Genomic DNA, 17,426 nt, shown 5'->3' on the forward strand with positions numbered 1-17,426 from the left:
CGTCGTTTGGCATTAACCGGCTTGATGTGTGGCTTATGAGCAGCCGCTCGACCATGAAATCCAAGTTTTCTCACCTCCCGCCTACCTGTCATAGTACATGCAGTGTATCCTGATGCAGTATGGAAATCCTGTGTGATTGTCTGGATAGATGCCTGCCTGTTAGACATTACGACCCTGTTCAACAGACGGCTGTCTCTGTCAGTCAAATGACGAGGTCGGCCTGTACGCTTTTGTGCCCTACGTCTCCCTTCACGTTTCCACTTCACTGCCACATCGGAAACAGTGGACCTATGGACGTTTAGGAGTGTGGAAATCTCGCGTACAGACGTATGACAAGAGCGACACTCAACCATCTGATGACATTCGAAGTCCGTGAGTTCCGCGAAGTGCCCCAGTCTGCTCTCTCACGATGTCTAATATCTACTGAGTTTGCTGATGTACCTAATATGAAAAACGTATGTTTTTGGGGCTGTCCGGATAATTTTGATCACATTGTGTATCTTAATACACTACAGTTTTAAAGTATCCACAACGGTAGTTGAGTGCTCAGTGTAGCTTCTTCCTAGAGGGGCGACTGGCACTCGTGACGTCAACTGAGGCGCCACTCGACTGAGAAACAGCAGCTCCAGATCACGAAAACTGACAAAGGGGCAGGAGAGCCGTGAGCTGAACCCCAGGCCGTCCATCTCTTCCTTCTCTTCCTCTCTGTCCACCGCCACCGCCCCCTCTCTCTGTTCTCCGACCCTGCCACCCCTTCACTACCATCTCATCCTGCTTCTCTCTCTCATCCCCTCCCCTTTCTCTGTGCATTTTCTCCTCCCTCCTCGCCCCCCCCCCCCCTCGTTTGTTCAACTCCTCCTACGTCTTTATAACGGGTACTGCAGCGTGATGCGATCATTTTTTTGGATGTCGTAGGAGAGAAATAGTTTCGTAAACGTTCTAAATTACGCGTAATGTTTGTTGATGGTCTCTGTCAAACGATGGATAACTCAAGCAAAGATATTCACTCATCGTGGGCTACTCTGGGTTTTCATCCCCACCCAACCTCTTTGATGGGTGGGTGGTTCGTACCCCCGCAGCGATTTTTTTCCAGAATATAATGTTATATTTACCTAGTCTGGTTAAATCGGTCCAGTGGTTAATGAAAAAATGTTGAGCTTATATGTGTAGACACTTTACTTCATACGAAATACATTTTCATAATTTTATCGGTTTCAGTGAAAAGCGAGAAAGTGACTTGGCTGACCGTATAGTTCATCCACTACCCCTCGCTAACTTGCCTTGCCTGCCGAACATAACAATGTCTAAAAGTCGTCCAGCTGCTGGTTTTTGTTTCTGAACAATAACTAGTACTACTTTTTTCGGTTTCACTGATGAAAGTTTGAAGAAAAGAAATGCTGGCAGTGTGTTGAACTGAATGTGAAGTTAACGAAAGAAAAAAAAAATAATGTGGACTACATTTTATATCGCAGAGATAAAACTGTCCCAAATTTTATTTTTTCGAGTTAACTGATGTTAAAAATAGTCGGATAACCTACAATGAAGACAAAATTGTGAGAGAGATCACTACGCCCTGAAGAAAATCTTCATTTGCAACTATATTAATTACTGTTTGCGAAGCCAGCGAGCCGGCCGCTGTGGCCGAGCGGTTGTAGGCTCTTCAGTCTGGAACCGCGTGACCACTACGGTCCCAGGTTCGTATGCTGCCTCGGGCATGGATGTGTGTGATGTCCTTAGGTTAGTTAGGTTTAAGTAGTTGGAAGTTCTAGGGCAGTGATGACCTCTGATGTTAAGTCCCATAGTGCTCAGAGCCATTTGAACCATTTTTTTTTATCTTGCTTGCATCGCCGTTTCATCGTACGTAACATGTTGCTCAAAAGAATTCGCATGGCGAACGAGATGCCCCTCAGGATATCATTACAGTAGCCTACACTGCAGCTTTCTTAAAAGGAATTTCTGTGCAAACTTACATTTAGAGGATTCGGAGTAAGAAAAGTGATCTCGTGGCCTCGTTGAAGTAAAGCCTGAGTTAGCGTATGAAACGGTTTCTGGTGACTTATGGCAGGCGATGGTGCGATGACCAGTATCTTGGAGGCAAAGGAGCTGTGCACCAATACCAGCAGTAGGAGATGCGAGAGAACCAAGGAATCTGAAAGAAATCGCAACTACATCTAAGGCGTGTGCCCCTTAATAGCTACATATATAGTGCAGCTGAAATTTGCATAGCAAACAAGGTATGAAATTTCTTAATACTACTCAAGTAAAACAGCATTATCTCTCAATAGCTTGGTGGCAAGCGACTAAAATAATGAAAGGGACAAAAATCTCGTTTATTTTGCTAACGAAACAGGTAAGATACTACAAATCGTCTACAGCAATATCTGGTCAGTATGGGACCCCCTGTTCCTATTTCCATAACTATGCCGCAATACGTGAAACACTTTGACGTGCATAACCTACTATATTCACTTTCGTACGGAGAACAGGTCACTATTTATCATGTTGTAACTATATTTTTTCAGTTCACTTTGATGTATGTGATACATAACATCGCCCTGTGTGTGTGTGTGTGTGTGTGTGTGTGTGTGTGTGTGTGTTTGCGTGCGTGCGTACGTGCGTGCGTTTATGTGCGTGTGTTACAGAAATACACTGCCATTTGTAAGTACATTAAAAGCTTCTTGACCCAAAAAAGTTCCAAACCTACCAACGTATACCGTGATTATTCGCAGTGCATAATGTTTCCGAGATTCCTAGTCATGTGTTATCGCTCCACACAGCTCGGGAGATAACGACTCATATTTGTCACAACGATAAGATACTCCAGAACAAGGGTTGCCGATATTTCCGCTGGCGGCCCATGCTGTGGCGCGAGTGACAAGACGCTCGGCCTCACTCCACATTTCCATCACCACCACGCCTCTCTCTCAGCGCTTCGAGGGGCAAGAGAGGAAAATAACAAATGCGCCATATTTAACTGGCAGTGCAGTTGCGCTATATACGACATGGTTTTATATTCCATATTTCTGAATACTACAGATTACCAACAAAATATGTTTTCAGTATTAATTAATCATTGTTGGCACGCTGAAGACGGAAAATACTTTTAGTTCGTACATATGGTTTGCATATGGTTGCCACGTGATGTTGACTTCTTTAGTTTCATGGTCGAAAATATTTGTGTTACACTAATGTGTCGATGGAAATATTGTGACACTTTTGTAACCTCATTATGGAGAAAAATATAGCTGAGGAAATCGATGTGCAGGTCCTGGACAGTTGTAACGCAAAAATATTCCTCATTAAAGCTGGAGTTAGCACGCAGGTCAATAAGCTACATCGTCACATGGACAGAGGCGCTTTCAATTGAAGCGGGACGCGGTATTGAAAACAGATGTGAGACTGGCACTGGCCTCGAAGCCTTTACAAAACTATCCTTGCAATTCTTGCAAGGCCTCATTGAGTTCTTCAGACCTCACGCTTTCTTTAACGTCAGTGAGCTTAGGGAACTGGACTGTCTTTCTCAGAATGTGTCCCTTCTACAACACGATTCTCTTTTTTAATGCATCCCCATTAAATCAGAAAGAAGTTAGCTTGCAATGTCTCACTGTGGGCAGTGTACAGTCAAGTCCACTTAAAATGCGAAATGTCGAGTGCGTTCCAATTTTCGTTCCTGCACTCCCTTTTCCTTCATAAATTTGACAATAGCCAGTTTTAAATCCAAAAATGGTTCGAGGTGTGTTCCTTGATTTAACCAACGTAATTTGCAGTAACGTTTGAGATCTCCATACTTTTCACTCATTTCCACTGCCAACTGTTGCAGCTGACAATGGAATAAAGAAAAGAAACCGATCTGTCAATCGTTGCAATTTTTTGCTGTTCCATTGTCATCTTAATATTTAAATTCCTTTTGTATGGTACTGTAAAGTCGTTTCATAGCAAATAAGCAGTACTCATAACTTATGCGAATTGAGAATTCTCATCCTTCTTCTTCTGTCATTCCCATTCAGTTTAAGGGATTGTGACGATACATTGCTAGACAGCCTCTTTTTATGCAAATAGGCACTGGAGCTGCGCACGTACTTCAGCCACGAACAGGTAGCGAAACGTAAAGAGCGCTGACACTACGACTCTACCTTACTCAGAGAGTTGTGCTGAACGGAAAGTGCCAAGTGAAACGTCGTGATGTTTTGGGTGCTTCCCAGAAGGACGGAGCAAAGCCCACTGACAGGCGGGGGCTTTTCTCGCACATGGCCCACGTACGCTGCACGCGTTAAGTTTGACAGGCCGTGCGTGGCTGGCCGTACCCTAAAACATTTGCCCAGTCACGCCGACATGGCAGCGAGCGTGCGAGTGGGGAGTTAATGGTGGTAGTGGTTCTAATAGCCAAATATGATTTCATCAGTCGTTAATAAATGACCAAATCAAGACATTACACATAACTGTAAGAAAAACTTCAAACTTTGATCTCAAAGAACTCTTTATCATCATTGGTCATAAGACAAGACAAGTTAACAATACAGTGTCAATGAAATATAATTAATGACATTTAACTTGAGCAAAATGAATATTTGACCATGGAAGTGATACCAAAGTGGGTATGTGTGTGTGAAGTCCCATGCACATTATACAGTAAGTACAACGAAACTCAGATCCCCATACTATTTAAGCACATCGATTGAGCAAAGATCACGATACTGTACGCAAAGGATCGATATGAAACCAAAGACTGTCATGACAAACATGCAAATCTACAATTAGTGCAACTAGGCAACCGGTTATACCTCCTTCTTCTGAATCATGACTAGCATTTACAATAAATCACCAAATTCGTTAAGTAAAGTTCACATGAAAACATTACTTAATTAAAATATATATAAGTCACGTACATCGGTTAGATTAACTTAAGTGCAACTGGTGCGTTAAACCTTACAGGATCGAGTGGTGATATATTTACAACCAGACAAGATATTCTGTTGTTGTTGTTGTGGTCTTCAGTCCTGAGACTGGTTTGATGCAGCTCTCCATGCTACTCTATCCTGTGCAAGCTTTTTCACCTCCCAGTACCTACTGCAACCTACATCCTTCTGAATCTGCTTAGTGTATTCATCTATTGGTCTCCCTCTACGATTTTTACCCTCCACGCTGCCCTCCAATACTAAATTGGTGATCCCTTGATGCCTCAGAACATGTCCTACCAACCGATCCCTTCTTCTGGTCAAGTTGTGCCACAAACTTCTCTTCTCCCAAATCCTATTCAATACTTCCTCATTAGTTATGTGATCTACCCATCTAATCTTCAGCATTCTTCTGTAGCACCACATTTCGAAAGCTTCTATTCTCTTCTTGTCCAAACTATTTATCGTCCATGTTTCACTTCCATACATGGCTACACTCCATACAAATACTTTCAGAAATGACTTCCTGACACTTAAATCAATACTGGATGTTAACAAATTTCTCTTCTTCAGAAACGCTTTCCTTGCCATTGCCAGCCTACGTTTTATATCCTCTCTACTTCGACCATCATCAGTTAATTTGCTCCCCAAATAGCAAAACTCCTTTACTACTTTAAGTGCCTCATTTCCTAATCTAATTCCCTCAGCATCACCCGACTTAATTAGACTACATTCCATTATCCTTGTTTTGCTTTTGTTGATGTTCATCTTATATCCTCCTTTCAAGACACTGTCCATTCCATTCAACTGCTCTTCCAAGTCCTTTGCTGTCTCTGACAGAATTACAATGTCATCGGCGAACCTCAAAGTTTTTATTTCTTCTCCATGAATTTTAATACCTACTCCGAATTTTTCTTTCGTTTCCTTTACTGCTTGCTCAATATACAGATTGAACAACATCGGGGAGAGGCTACAACCCTCTCTTACCACTGCTTCCCTTTCATCTCCCTCGACTCTTATAACTGCCATCTGGTTTCTGTACAAATTGTAAATAGCCTTTCGCTCCCTGTATTTTACCCCTGTCACCTTTAGAATTTGAAAGAGAGTATTCCAGTCAACATTGTCAAAAGCTTTCTCTAAGTCTACAAATGCTAGAAACGTAGGTTTGCCTTTCCTTAATCTTTCTTCTAAGATAAGTCGTAAGGTCAGTATTGCCTCACATGTTCCAGTGTTTCTACGGAATCCAAACTTATCTTCCCCGAGGTTGGCTTCTACTAGTTTTTCCATTCGTCTGTAAAGAATTCGTGTTAGTATTTTGCAGCTGTGACTTATTAAGCTGATAGTTCGGTAATTTTCACATCTGTCAACACCTGCTTTCTTTGGGATTGGAATTATTATATTCTTCTTGAAGTCTAAGGGTATTTCGCCTGTTTCATACATCTTGCTCACCAGATGGTAGAGTTTTGTCAGGACTGGCTCTCCCACGGCCGTCAGTAGTTCCAATGGAATATTGTCTACTCCGGGGGCCTTGTTTCGACTCAGGTCTTTCAGTGCTCTGTCAAACTCTTCACGCAGTATCATATCTCCCATTTCATCTTCATCTACATCCTCTTCCATTTCACATCTGTCAACACCTGCTTTCTTTGGGATTGGATTCTATACAATAAATATCCAACACGACACTCTGCCCGAGCGGCAGCGTCCTTTGGTTCGTTAGGTTTAATTAGTTCTAGGCGACTGATGACCTCAGAAGTTAAGTCGCATAGTGCTCACAGCCATTTGAACGACACTCTCCAAAAAAGAGCATACATGAGATGTATATCAGTTAGCTTAACACACATCAGAGTCTTCACATAGTCTTGGCAACTGCTACACTAGACCTTGCAGAATCGAACGTTAACCTGAGATGGATAGCGTTACTCATATGGAACCATCTGATTGACAGCCTCAGCGTTATCAGAACAATAAATATTTAACGTTAAAGAAACAGCGAGACGTTTGACAATTTAACCTCTCAATAAAACACAACAGTCCATTGCAACACGTAAAATACGTAATTCAGACACCGCTAGACAAACGAAAACGCAAGCAAGACAGAAACTCCAACCAACAATGGCAAACAGGAAAAGACGTTTCACATTCGAAAATAGATTACTCAGTTGCGTGAAAGCCCCACTCACTGAAGTACACAGGCCGGCCGGTGTGGCCGACGGTTGTAGGTGCTTCAGTCTGCAACCGCGCGACCGCTACGGTCGCAGGTTCGAATCCTGCCTCGGGCACGGATGTGTGTGATGTCCTTACGTTAGTTAAGTTTAAGTAGTTCTAAGTCTAGGGGACTGATGACCTCATACGTTAAGTCCCATAGTGCTTAGAGCCATTTTAACCATTTTTGAGTAATGAAGGCTACACTGAACCCTAAGACAGTCAAGCGTGTTCCAGGCACTTCGTCGCGAAGAATGTTGCATTTTGCCGGTACATTGGACCAAGTCTAGGCATTACACAATCATACTGAAATCTCCTTCTAGGCGCTTCAGTCTGGAACCGCGCGACCGCAACGGTCTCAGGTTCGAATCCTGCCTCAGGCATGGATGTGTGTGATGTCCTTAAGTTAGTTAGGTTTAAGTAGTTCTAAGTTGTAGGGGACCGATGACCTCAGATGTTAAGTCCCATACTGGTCACAGCCGTTTGAACCATTTTTTTTAAATCACCTTCTCATACCTGGAACATCCCAGCTGCAGTGGGGATCGAAGAAGGCACTACCCAGAAAGTTGTAGTACTGACGGTATCGCCGATGGCGCACGAGAAAAGTAAAGCGTTCTTTCAGGAAAGTCCAAAAATCAATAACACTCTTATTGCTTTCAAGGAAAAAATATGAGATCGAGGGGCCTTTTATCAAGATCACAGCGGTAGTCTTCGTACGTGGGAAATAAGTCTCATCTGGGAACCGACGTGATTTAGGTGTAATGGCACGGGGAGCCGTACGTAGAAGAAAGGCAAGCGTCTTTAGAATCAGGTGCCACGCCTATGCAGAAGATCCACTCATCAGTCATCATTTGGCCGTATCAAGCATGTGACAACGAACGCACAGCGGTGAATCAGTTATTTTAAGGGAGGTAGGACGTCAAACGGGCCGACTTGGAGCAGAAGATGTATCACAGGACATTTTAATAATCAGTGTCTATACTTATACAAATAAATTCATAAAAGTTTGTCAGCATCACCAAGAAGGATTCAGGATTCACACTCATTGCAGTGGAAGTTCGAAAACATAACGAAATAAATTTTTTTACGTGTCAAAGTTCATCATCATTTTCACTTGATAATGGCAGCATTTGTTGCTATAGGTACACTTTTCTTCATAAGTTAGAGAGATTCTTCGATGAATTTTGCACATCATACATACTATCTTGCAGGTGTATGAAACTCTAGAATTTATTTAATTTATGAAAAAACGAATGAGCTGTTATATTTTAAACGTAATGTTTAAAAAAACACAAATTTTATATTTAATTACCTCAATTTTTACCACAGTTTTTAATTGATTTTGAAAATCCTAGAGTTTCATACGCCTTTAAGTATGGTTTGTATGCTGTGCAAAGTTCATCGATGAATCTCTCTTACTTATGAAGAAAAGTGTACCTAGAGCAACAAATGCGGCCATTAGTAAGTGAAAAAAATGATGAAATTTCACATGTAAAAAAAATTTATTTCGTTTTGTTTTCGAACTTCTACTGCTATGAGTGTGAATTCTGAATCCTTCCTGGTCATGCTGACAAAATTTTACGAATATATTTGTAAAAGTATAGACAGTGGAAAGTAAAATGTCCTGTGGTGCCTCTCCTGTTCCAAGTCGGCCCGTTTTACGTCCTACCCCCCTTAATGGTTTGTAGAGGAAGTTGTGTCATGTATTTTCCATTAGCGACCAGGTAACAGGTCTCACGAGCGCTCTTGTTGAGGAGGACATGGTGCACTGAAGACCAAACCACGAGCCATGCGATCGTAGGACACCGGCTTTCCACAATAATGATTTCTCATCATTAGGCGGTAAACATCACGTGCCGCAGGATTCCCAGTTGAGCTGTGCTCGGCTCGCGGTCATGCCGTTTATTGCTCGTCATCTTGTCTCTGTCGTCCTGTCGCCTCGTTTTTTTTAATTTACTAGCGTCACAACGTTGCTGGTTTGCTTGCCCGTGAGTGGAAGCACCAGAGCTTATCGATAAGTGCACGGTCGTACTATCTCTGGAGCGACCGCTAGTACGAGGTGCATTCACGTTCTAAGGCCTCCGATTTTTTTTTCTCCGGACTGCAAAGAGATAGAAACATGCGCATTGTTTTAAAATAAGGCCGCGTTCATTGTCAATACGTCCCAGAGATGGCAGCACCGTACGGCAGATGGAATTTTACCGCCAGCGGCGAGAATGAGAACTGTTTTAAATACTTAAAATGGCGACGTTTTTCTTACTTGAACAGCGTGCAATCATTCGTTTTCTGAATTTGCGTGGTGTGAAACCAATTGAAATTCATCGACAGTTGAAGGAGACATGTGGTGATGGAGTTACGGATGTGTCGAAAGTGCGTTCGTGGGTGCGACAGTTTAATGAAGGCAGAACATCGTGCGACAACAAACCGAAACAACCTCGGGCTCGCACAAGCTGGTCTGACGACATGATCGAGAAAGTGGAGAGAATTGTTTCGGGGAATCGCCGAATGACTGTTGAACAGATCGCCTCCAGAGTTGGCATTTCTGTGGGTTCTGTGCCCACAATCCTGCATGACGACCTGAAAATGCGAAAACTGTCATCCAGGTGGGTGCCACGAATGCTGACGGACGACCACATGGCTGCCCGTGTGGCACGTTGCCAAGCAATGTTGACGCGCAACGACAGCACGAATGGGACTTTCTTTTCGTCAGTTGTGACAATGGATGAGACTTGGATGCCATTTTTCAATCCAGAAACAAAGCGCCAGTCAGCTCAATGGAAGCACATAGATTCACCGCCACCAAAAAAATTTCGGGTAACCGCCAGTGCTGAAAAAATGATGGTGTCCATGTTCTGGGACAGCGAGGGCATAATCCTTACCCATTGCGTTCCAAAGGGCACTACGGTAACAGGTGCATCCTACGAAAATGTTTTGAAGAACAAATTCCTTCCTGCAGCGCAACAAAAACGTCCGGGAAGGGCTGCGCGTGTGCTGTTTCACCAAGACAACACATCGAGCTAACGTTACGCAACAGTTTCTTCGTGATAACAACTTTGAAGTGATTCCTCATGCTCCCTACTCACCTGACCTGGCTCCTAGTGACTTTTGGCTATTTCCAACAATGAAAGACACTCTCCGTGGCCGCACATTCACCAGCCGTGCTGCTATTGCCTCAGCGATTTTCCAGTGGTCAAAACAGACTCCTAAAGAAGCCTTCGCCGCTGCCATGGAATCATGGCGTCAGCGTTGTGAAAAATGTGTACGTCTGCAGGGCGATTACGTCGAGAAGTAACGCCAGTTTCATCGATTTCGGGTGAGTAGTTAATTAGAAAAAAAATCGGAGGCCTTAGAACTTGAATGCACCTCGTATTTGCGAGTCGTCGACTGTGGGAGTTCAGTCCGGGGGGGACGGAGTGCCAGTGAGGTGCGGACAGCCATCAGCCATGACTCGCCCGACCGTTGCCGGCAGACATAACCTGAGTGGGGACGACCTTGGTTAGTCGCTCGGTCGGTCGTCTCGTCGGGCGACGTGTATTTGGTCGCCGATCGCTTATGAAAACTCTGTGTGTGTCGACTTGTCATTTCTCCTTGTGGTTCCACGGTGATTGGTTTCAGGAATGTCGGAGTTCTTGGTGCAAGTGTTTACGTGGAAATGAGTGTAGCTTCTGTGATTTCCACTGAGCACATGAACGCTGCCTGCATACTGGAGTTGGCAGTCGGTCGGTTCGGACAGAAACCGAGTGTGTGTTTCCTCGCCGTGTTGATGTCGTCCGGCACGGCGTGTAGCCTTTGGTGCTGGTCATATTTTTCAGTGGATATTCTACCCTGGCTGTTTTTAGATGCCAATTTTGAAGATGTAGTGCTGTTGGTATCTTCGTCTTCCACTGATATTTTCCGTTGTCGTGCCGTTGGTCGGCGAAGAGAATTGATTAAGTTGTTGGTCGGTCCTTGAACCGTCGCTGGGTCGGGTTGCCATCTGATTATTTGATCTTATTCTTGGCTGCCTGTCTTATCTAATCTTACGTTAGAGTTATCTCCTCAGTCCGACCCTTGGAACACTTCTGAACACCATTGGTATGTTGTTTTTTTGATTACGATTTTTAGTCTCAAGTACTGTGCGAGGCCTTGAGCCGTCTATTTATATAGCTTGTTTTCGTTTTAAGATAGGTCCTTCAGGCATCTTAAATTAAAACCTTGAACATTCTTGCTTAAACCTATTTTTTTAAAAAAACAGTATTTTTCCCATTGTAAATTATTATTATTATTATTCTGGCCTTAAGCCTTGTGTTGTTCTATGTTCAGTATGTGGCCTTCAGGCGAACTTTACGTGAAATACTTTAAGATAAGGCCTTCAGCCGCCTTAAATTAAAATTTGTAAAGTCACTTGTGAAAAACCTATTAAAATTTTCATCTCTATATGAAATCCTTGTTATCCAGGCCTTAAGTCGTCAGTTTTTCTATGCCCAGTGTGTGTGGCCTTCAGCCGAGTATTTATGTAAAATTGTGGTAACTAAGACCTTCAGCCGTGTGTATTATTTAAGCAATTTTAATAACTTGTGTTCGGGCCTTCAGCCATATTGTTTTTAAATGCCTTTAAGGCTTGTGTGACAGTTAGTGATCTTGGCCCCTTTCCACAGCCATATCCTGATCCGCTCTGTCCTGCAAAACCAGATTTCACTGGTACTAGACAAGTTAGCATTCACATAACTGTATGCGATGAAAAAGGTGCTGACATGTGAGAGAGAGGAAGAAATGTGGGCTACTGCAAAGGGTGCCACTCGAGTGAGAGCGCCAGTTCGTCAAACAGGCTTCCCGATAATCTGGTTCGGCGGCGGGTCCACGATTTAACCGTCATACTGACATAAAGGGCAGCTGCTCTCGCTTGGACATTGACTACGCCGTAGCCGCTATCCCGAAGAGGAAGTATCAGTGTGTTGTAGCGGCCTCTGAAGATAAGACCCGCGCTTACAAAGTAGCCGAACGCCGCCTGGAGTGCCACTGCCTTTGGCATCGGTAAGATCTGTGCTAAATGAGGTAGTCGCGAGAGTAGATGAGTGGTAACAAAAACCACCCTCTGTAAAATGTCCAATACTCTCGGAAGGTTGCCACGAACGTTCGTTCCGCTAGCTTGAAGCAGGCGTTTATAGTTAAGTGAGATCGTGTGCTGTGTGAAGCTGATCCCCAAATATTTGATCTGGTCCACTAATGCCAATGGTGCCACACCTCTTCTAGAAGACCTCTACCGACGAGCATAGCACTAGATTTCATCAGGATTACACGGCCGCCCGCGGCAGCCCCGTAGTGGTTTATCCACGCCAGTGCCTTTCGCACTCCGTCCTCCGATAGAACCAAGAACACCACGTCATCTGCATAGGCGCGGCAGGTGAAAGCATGCCCCCTCATTGTTATCCCTGTCAACCGCCTCCTCAAACCGTGTAACACTGGCTCAAGAGCAATGGCAAAAACGAGCATCGACAGCGGACGGACCAACCGCATGATATTAATAGGGCCCGCCACACGGCCATTGACCAGAACTCGCCACGTAGCACCTCGGACGTGCCGCAAGATGATGTGTATAAACCGGTGGGGAAAGGTCATCCGTCGGAGTACGTTTTCTAGGCAGTCATGACACACTATCAAAGGCGTAGCCGAACCCCTCTGTCACCAAGGCACGGCGACTGCGGCAGGTCGTGGCCAGAGCTATGACGTCACGGTAATCGCTGAGTGCCTTCTGAATGTTACTGTCACCACCAAAGCACGTTTGATCCAGAGAAATGACTTGAGGGATGACGCGCCGAAGGCGAGTGACAAGAATCCTGGTAAAAATCTTGAAGTGACAGTTTAACACGGCCAGTGGCCGATAATCTCCAAATTCGCCCTGGCCTCCCGATGGTTTCGGGAACCGGGATAAGCAAGCCTTCTACGAATTCGCGTGGGAGGGGAAGGTCAGGGTTCATCAGTACTTCATACATCGCGGTCTAGGCGTGGGCACATGATGTCGTGGAACGTGAGGTAAAACCCCAGCGGAAACCCGTCGGGACCTGGGGCTTTGTTCGCTGCACCCTTATGGAGAGCATCAGCGACGTCATCTCCGTAATTGTTGTTGTGGGAATCTCCACGGCAGCCCCATCAAGGGTACCGGTCAAGGAACGGAGGACATCTGTCGTTACCGCCATATTCTGGTCGTCTGCTGCATAGAACTGTTTGTAGTGATCCACAAAGGCGTTTACGATATCATTCTGGGACGTCAAACGGCGACGACCGGCATATCGAGGCCGTTGACCAGCTGTCTCCGACACCCTGCTTCTTTAGGATAATATAATACATGGAACATGGACGAGGGTTCTCCTAGTACACAATCGCGACATCTTGCGCTTACTATTGTGCCTTCAATGCGGCGACGTACAAGAGAAATTATATTCACCTTAATTCATTGAATTTCAACCTGTTGTTGAACAGAGGAGCCATGGTTTGAGAGTTCGCGGAGAGTTGTTAATAGTATTCCATGGTATGTCGTTGCCACAGCGTTTTGTCGCGACCGTAATTCATCATCGAATGACGTCAGTCGAGCAACCACCGGAGTGTTGAAGGATACGCTGGAAGGCGTCTCACGCAGTTGTTCCACGCCGTCATAATATCGGTGAGGTTCAGTTCATGCACGAGCAACGTGAGTTCCTGGCATGTGGTGAAATGAGGATGTTGGTCCTTCTGCGATAACACACAATTGAAGTCGCCGCCGAGAATAATATGGTCGTAGCGACCCACAAACAAAGGAGCGACCTGTTCTGAATAGAATCGCGACCGTTCCCGTCGCTTGGCCGTGATCGAGTGAGCGTAAACACTAATAACTCCGACTCAGTGAAAAGTCACAGCAAGACCCCTAGCCGATGGTAGGTAAATCACGTCTACCTCAATTCCTTCCTGTGAAAGAATAGCCGTCCCACTGCCACCGTCAGCACACGGCGTGAGGTAGGCAACATAGCCATAGATATTGGGAAACGTCGCTAGGCGAACTTCCTGCAGAGGTGCAACATCGAGGTCCGTCTCCCTCAACATTTCACGGAGCGCTTGTAGTTTGACAGGGGTGCCAATGGTGTTGAGATTGATGGAGCCAATCCCGTAAACTTATCGCGTAATTGGGACTACTGGGACGCACATGGAGGCACGGAGAGTAGCAGCGAACAGTAACGTTGTCCCAGCAGGCTGCACACCCCCATCCAGTAATCCTCTCGATTAGCAGTCGTGCGTTGGAGCAGCAGCATTCACTGCTGTCACAGCGGTGTATTAAAATTGAAACAAATGAGCCCTCAGTCACAATTTTTTAATCTTATTAACCAGGTTTCAACACTTCTAAGAGTGCCTTCACCACAATTTAGACATTTAAAGTGGTCTATAACAAAATTACAAATTTGCGGGTAGAAAAAATATTTTTATATAAAACAGTGTAATTCCTGGCTAACAATACAAGACAGAGACAGTACTTACATGTCACGTATAAAATAAATAACGGGCAAGAAGGGCGTTACTCACAAAATATTTAAAAGGAATGTGCGAAGCGAGCCTCTAATGGCTGCTCATACCAGCACAGCCACAGGTATGAGCAACCCTTAGAGGCTCCCCTTCACACATTCCCTTTAAATACTTTGTGACCCCGCACCCGCTACCAAGACAATTAGCAGAAGTCCCGATAAAACGAATTCAAAATGCAAGTAACTAGAGTGCTCAAAAGACAAAGCGACTTACAGCAAATAGCCACACTTAAATTTGTGATTAAATCAGAATTAATTACAATATCCACATACTGTCATTGAAGAAATTCTTGTACTTTCATTAACAGAATCAGTTTCAAACTATTTAAACACACAATAACAACTGACCTCTCAGTAGCTCGTAAGAATGTATGAATCTACTCATATAGAATTAGACACGTGTCTCTCAGACGCACTGTTACTTCAGATAGGAACGTAACAGTAATGTTAGTGCAATTCATGGCAAAACATATCCAGGTAAAATTTTATCCATATATATCTATAGCAACTGGCGAACTTAAGTTCGTCGTGTGATATAAATACAATAACCAGGAGCACTTAGACAGGGACCAGCCAAACTGTTTTCAATGACGGATAAAAACTGACAGCAGCAATCCACAAACAGAATGCATCAGCACTCCAGGCCCTAATAAACGTTAATCATCACATCACATACAGCTCTCACTAAAACATTGCGTACTAAGCAAGTTGAAATTAAACGCATTCGAAGACACACTCAGTAGGAGTAGCAACGGCCGCCCAAAAAATTAAAGTCAACAGCACAGAACCCAGTAGTCGATTCGGGCCACAATTTATAGCACAAGCAAGGCCCTTTCCCTCTTGCTTGTTCGACGAAGCCAGTTGCCAGCCGGCCGCCGTGGCCGAGCGGTTGTAGGCGCTTCAGTCCGGAACCGCACTGCTACTACGGTCGCAGGTTTGAATGCTGCCTCGGGCATGGCTGTGTGTGAAGTCCTTAGGTTAGTTAGGTTTAAGTAGTTCTAAGTCTAGGGGAGTGTAGCCATGTATGGAAGTGAAACATGGACGATAAATAGCTTAGACAAGAAGAGAATAGAAGCTTTCGAAATGTGGTGCTACAGAAGAATGCTGAAGATTAGATGGGTAGATCACATAACTAACGAGGAGGTATTGAATAGAAATGGAGAGAAGAGGAGTTTGTGGCACAACTTGACAAGAAGAAGCGGCCTGTTGGTAGGACATGTTCTGAGGCATCAAGGGATCACAAATCTAGCATTGGAGGGCAGCGTGGAGGGTAAAAATCGTAGAGGGAGACCAAGAGATGAATACACTAAGCAGATTCAGAAGGATGTAGGTTGGAGTAAGTACTGGGAGATGAAGAAGCTTGCACAGGATAGAGTAGCGTGGGGAGCTGCATCAAACCAGTCTCAGGACTGAAGACCACAACAACAACAAGTCTAGGGGACTGATGACCTCAGATGTTAAGTCCCATAGTTCTTAGAGCCATTTGAGTCAGTTGCCGCAGATCCCGGTGCGAGGAGACATGCAGGGAGCGAAATACACCAACGGCTTCCCAGTAACGTGACTGCTTCCACGCCGGCGATATTTGCTACGGTGCCGTGACCCGCGTAAACAGCCCTTTTTAGGTGTGCTCTTCCTGCTGCCTCGCACGGCACCTGTAATGTCCGCCAGATTTGGCAAACGACTTTACTGATAGTCGTCCCAAAGCAAAATCCCCGCTACTTTCTTGAGCTTACCCCTCGCTCCGCGATCGGCCCGGTAGGTGGCGCCACCGCGCGCTCTGCGCACACCACCGGAAAGATGACCCACACCGGCGGAGGGAATATCGCTGATCGAGCCACACGACTTAATACTAAAAGTACGCAACATCGGAGCTAAGTATGTTTTTATGTATGGTAGAGAAAACGCGATTCTATGGAAAGGATGGGAATAAAGAATTGAAGCAGTTTAGATAAGGTTTCCATTTGGCTTTACGTTACGAGTCACAGTGAGAACTGAAGGCTTATGGTTGCAATCAGAGATAAAAATAACAATAACAGAAGATAGTAGATATAGCGTCCCCAGCGAAATAATAAGAAAATCCTTAAAAAAACAGTATTTATAAATTAGAGACATTTAAAATTTGAATAATAAGTGGACACTAGCCGCTCAGGCGAACATAAATTTTTCTCCGTATTATAATAATTTCTCTGTGTAAGTTTCGAGTGCAAAGAAATATAACAAAATGACCTAGAGAGACGACAAGATACGCTCTTTTGTTAATTTTTTAGTCGTCTTCACTTCTTCTCTTGTCTTGGTTGCGTGTAGACGGACATCTTGCGAGTGCTGGCAAATGTAAGCATATTTGTACTAATTAAGCGGATAATATATTGATTTAATATCATTGTTCACTTTTAATTTGCAAGAGGTGATCCCTATTTCATGTCTTCCTTCCTTTGAATTAACCTGCATTCGAGTAATTTACAGTTCAACAATCGCAGCGGCCGATGCAGCCAACGACGCCATTACGTGGCGATATTAACTTAGCGGAAGCGAGAAACTCGCCCGCTATTAACATAATATACATTTTTCTTCACAGCCGCCCGACTTTGCAGAAAATACGTAGCTTTAAGATTCTTATTTTCAGTACAACAGCCGAGAGCCAGAGCCAGGAGCCCGATTACGAGGCAATGCTTAACGGAGGTAAGAAAAAATACTCTCGCGCGTGTGTGGGCCGCAATTGTAATTAATAACTAAAGATTTCTTGCTTTAAGGTGAGCTGACTAGCCGTGGAAATTAATATGAAAAGTTTATTCCATTGTTC

General features: G+C 44.4%; 1 protein-coding gene across 1 annotated transcript in view; it reads right to left on the reverse strand.

Annotated features, from left to right (window-relative positions):
• The window catches only part of LOC124777597, a 313,220-nt gene that overhangs the window by 46,540 nt on the left and 249,254 nt on the right, over positions 1 to 17,426 (reverse strand). The window contains exon 8 of the mRNA XM_047253060.1: positions 1,971 to 2,149. Within this exon, the coding sequence (XP_047109016.1) occupies positions 1,971 to 2,149 (179 nt within the window). The remainder of the gene's footprint in view (positions 1 to 1,970; positions 2,150 to 17,426) is intronic.

Source organism: Schistocerca piceifrons, chromosome 2, assembly GCF_021461385.2.
Source record: "Schistocerca piceifrons isolate TAMUIC-IGC-003096 chromosome 2, iqSchPice1.1, whole genome shotgun sequence".
Taxonomy (NCBI): Eukaryota; Metazoa; Arthropoda; class Insecta; order Orthoptera; family Acrididae; genus Schistocerca; species Schistocerca piceifrons.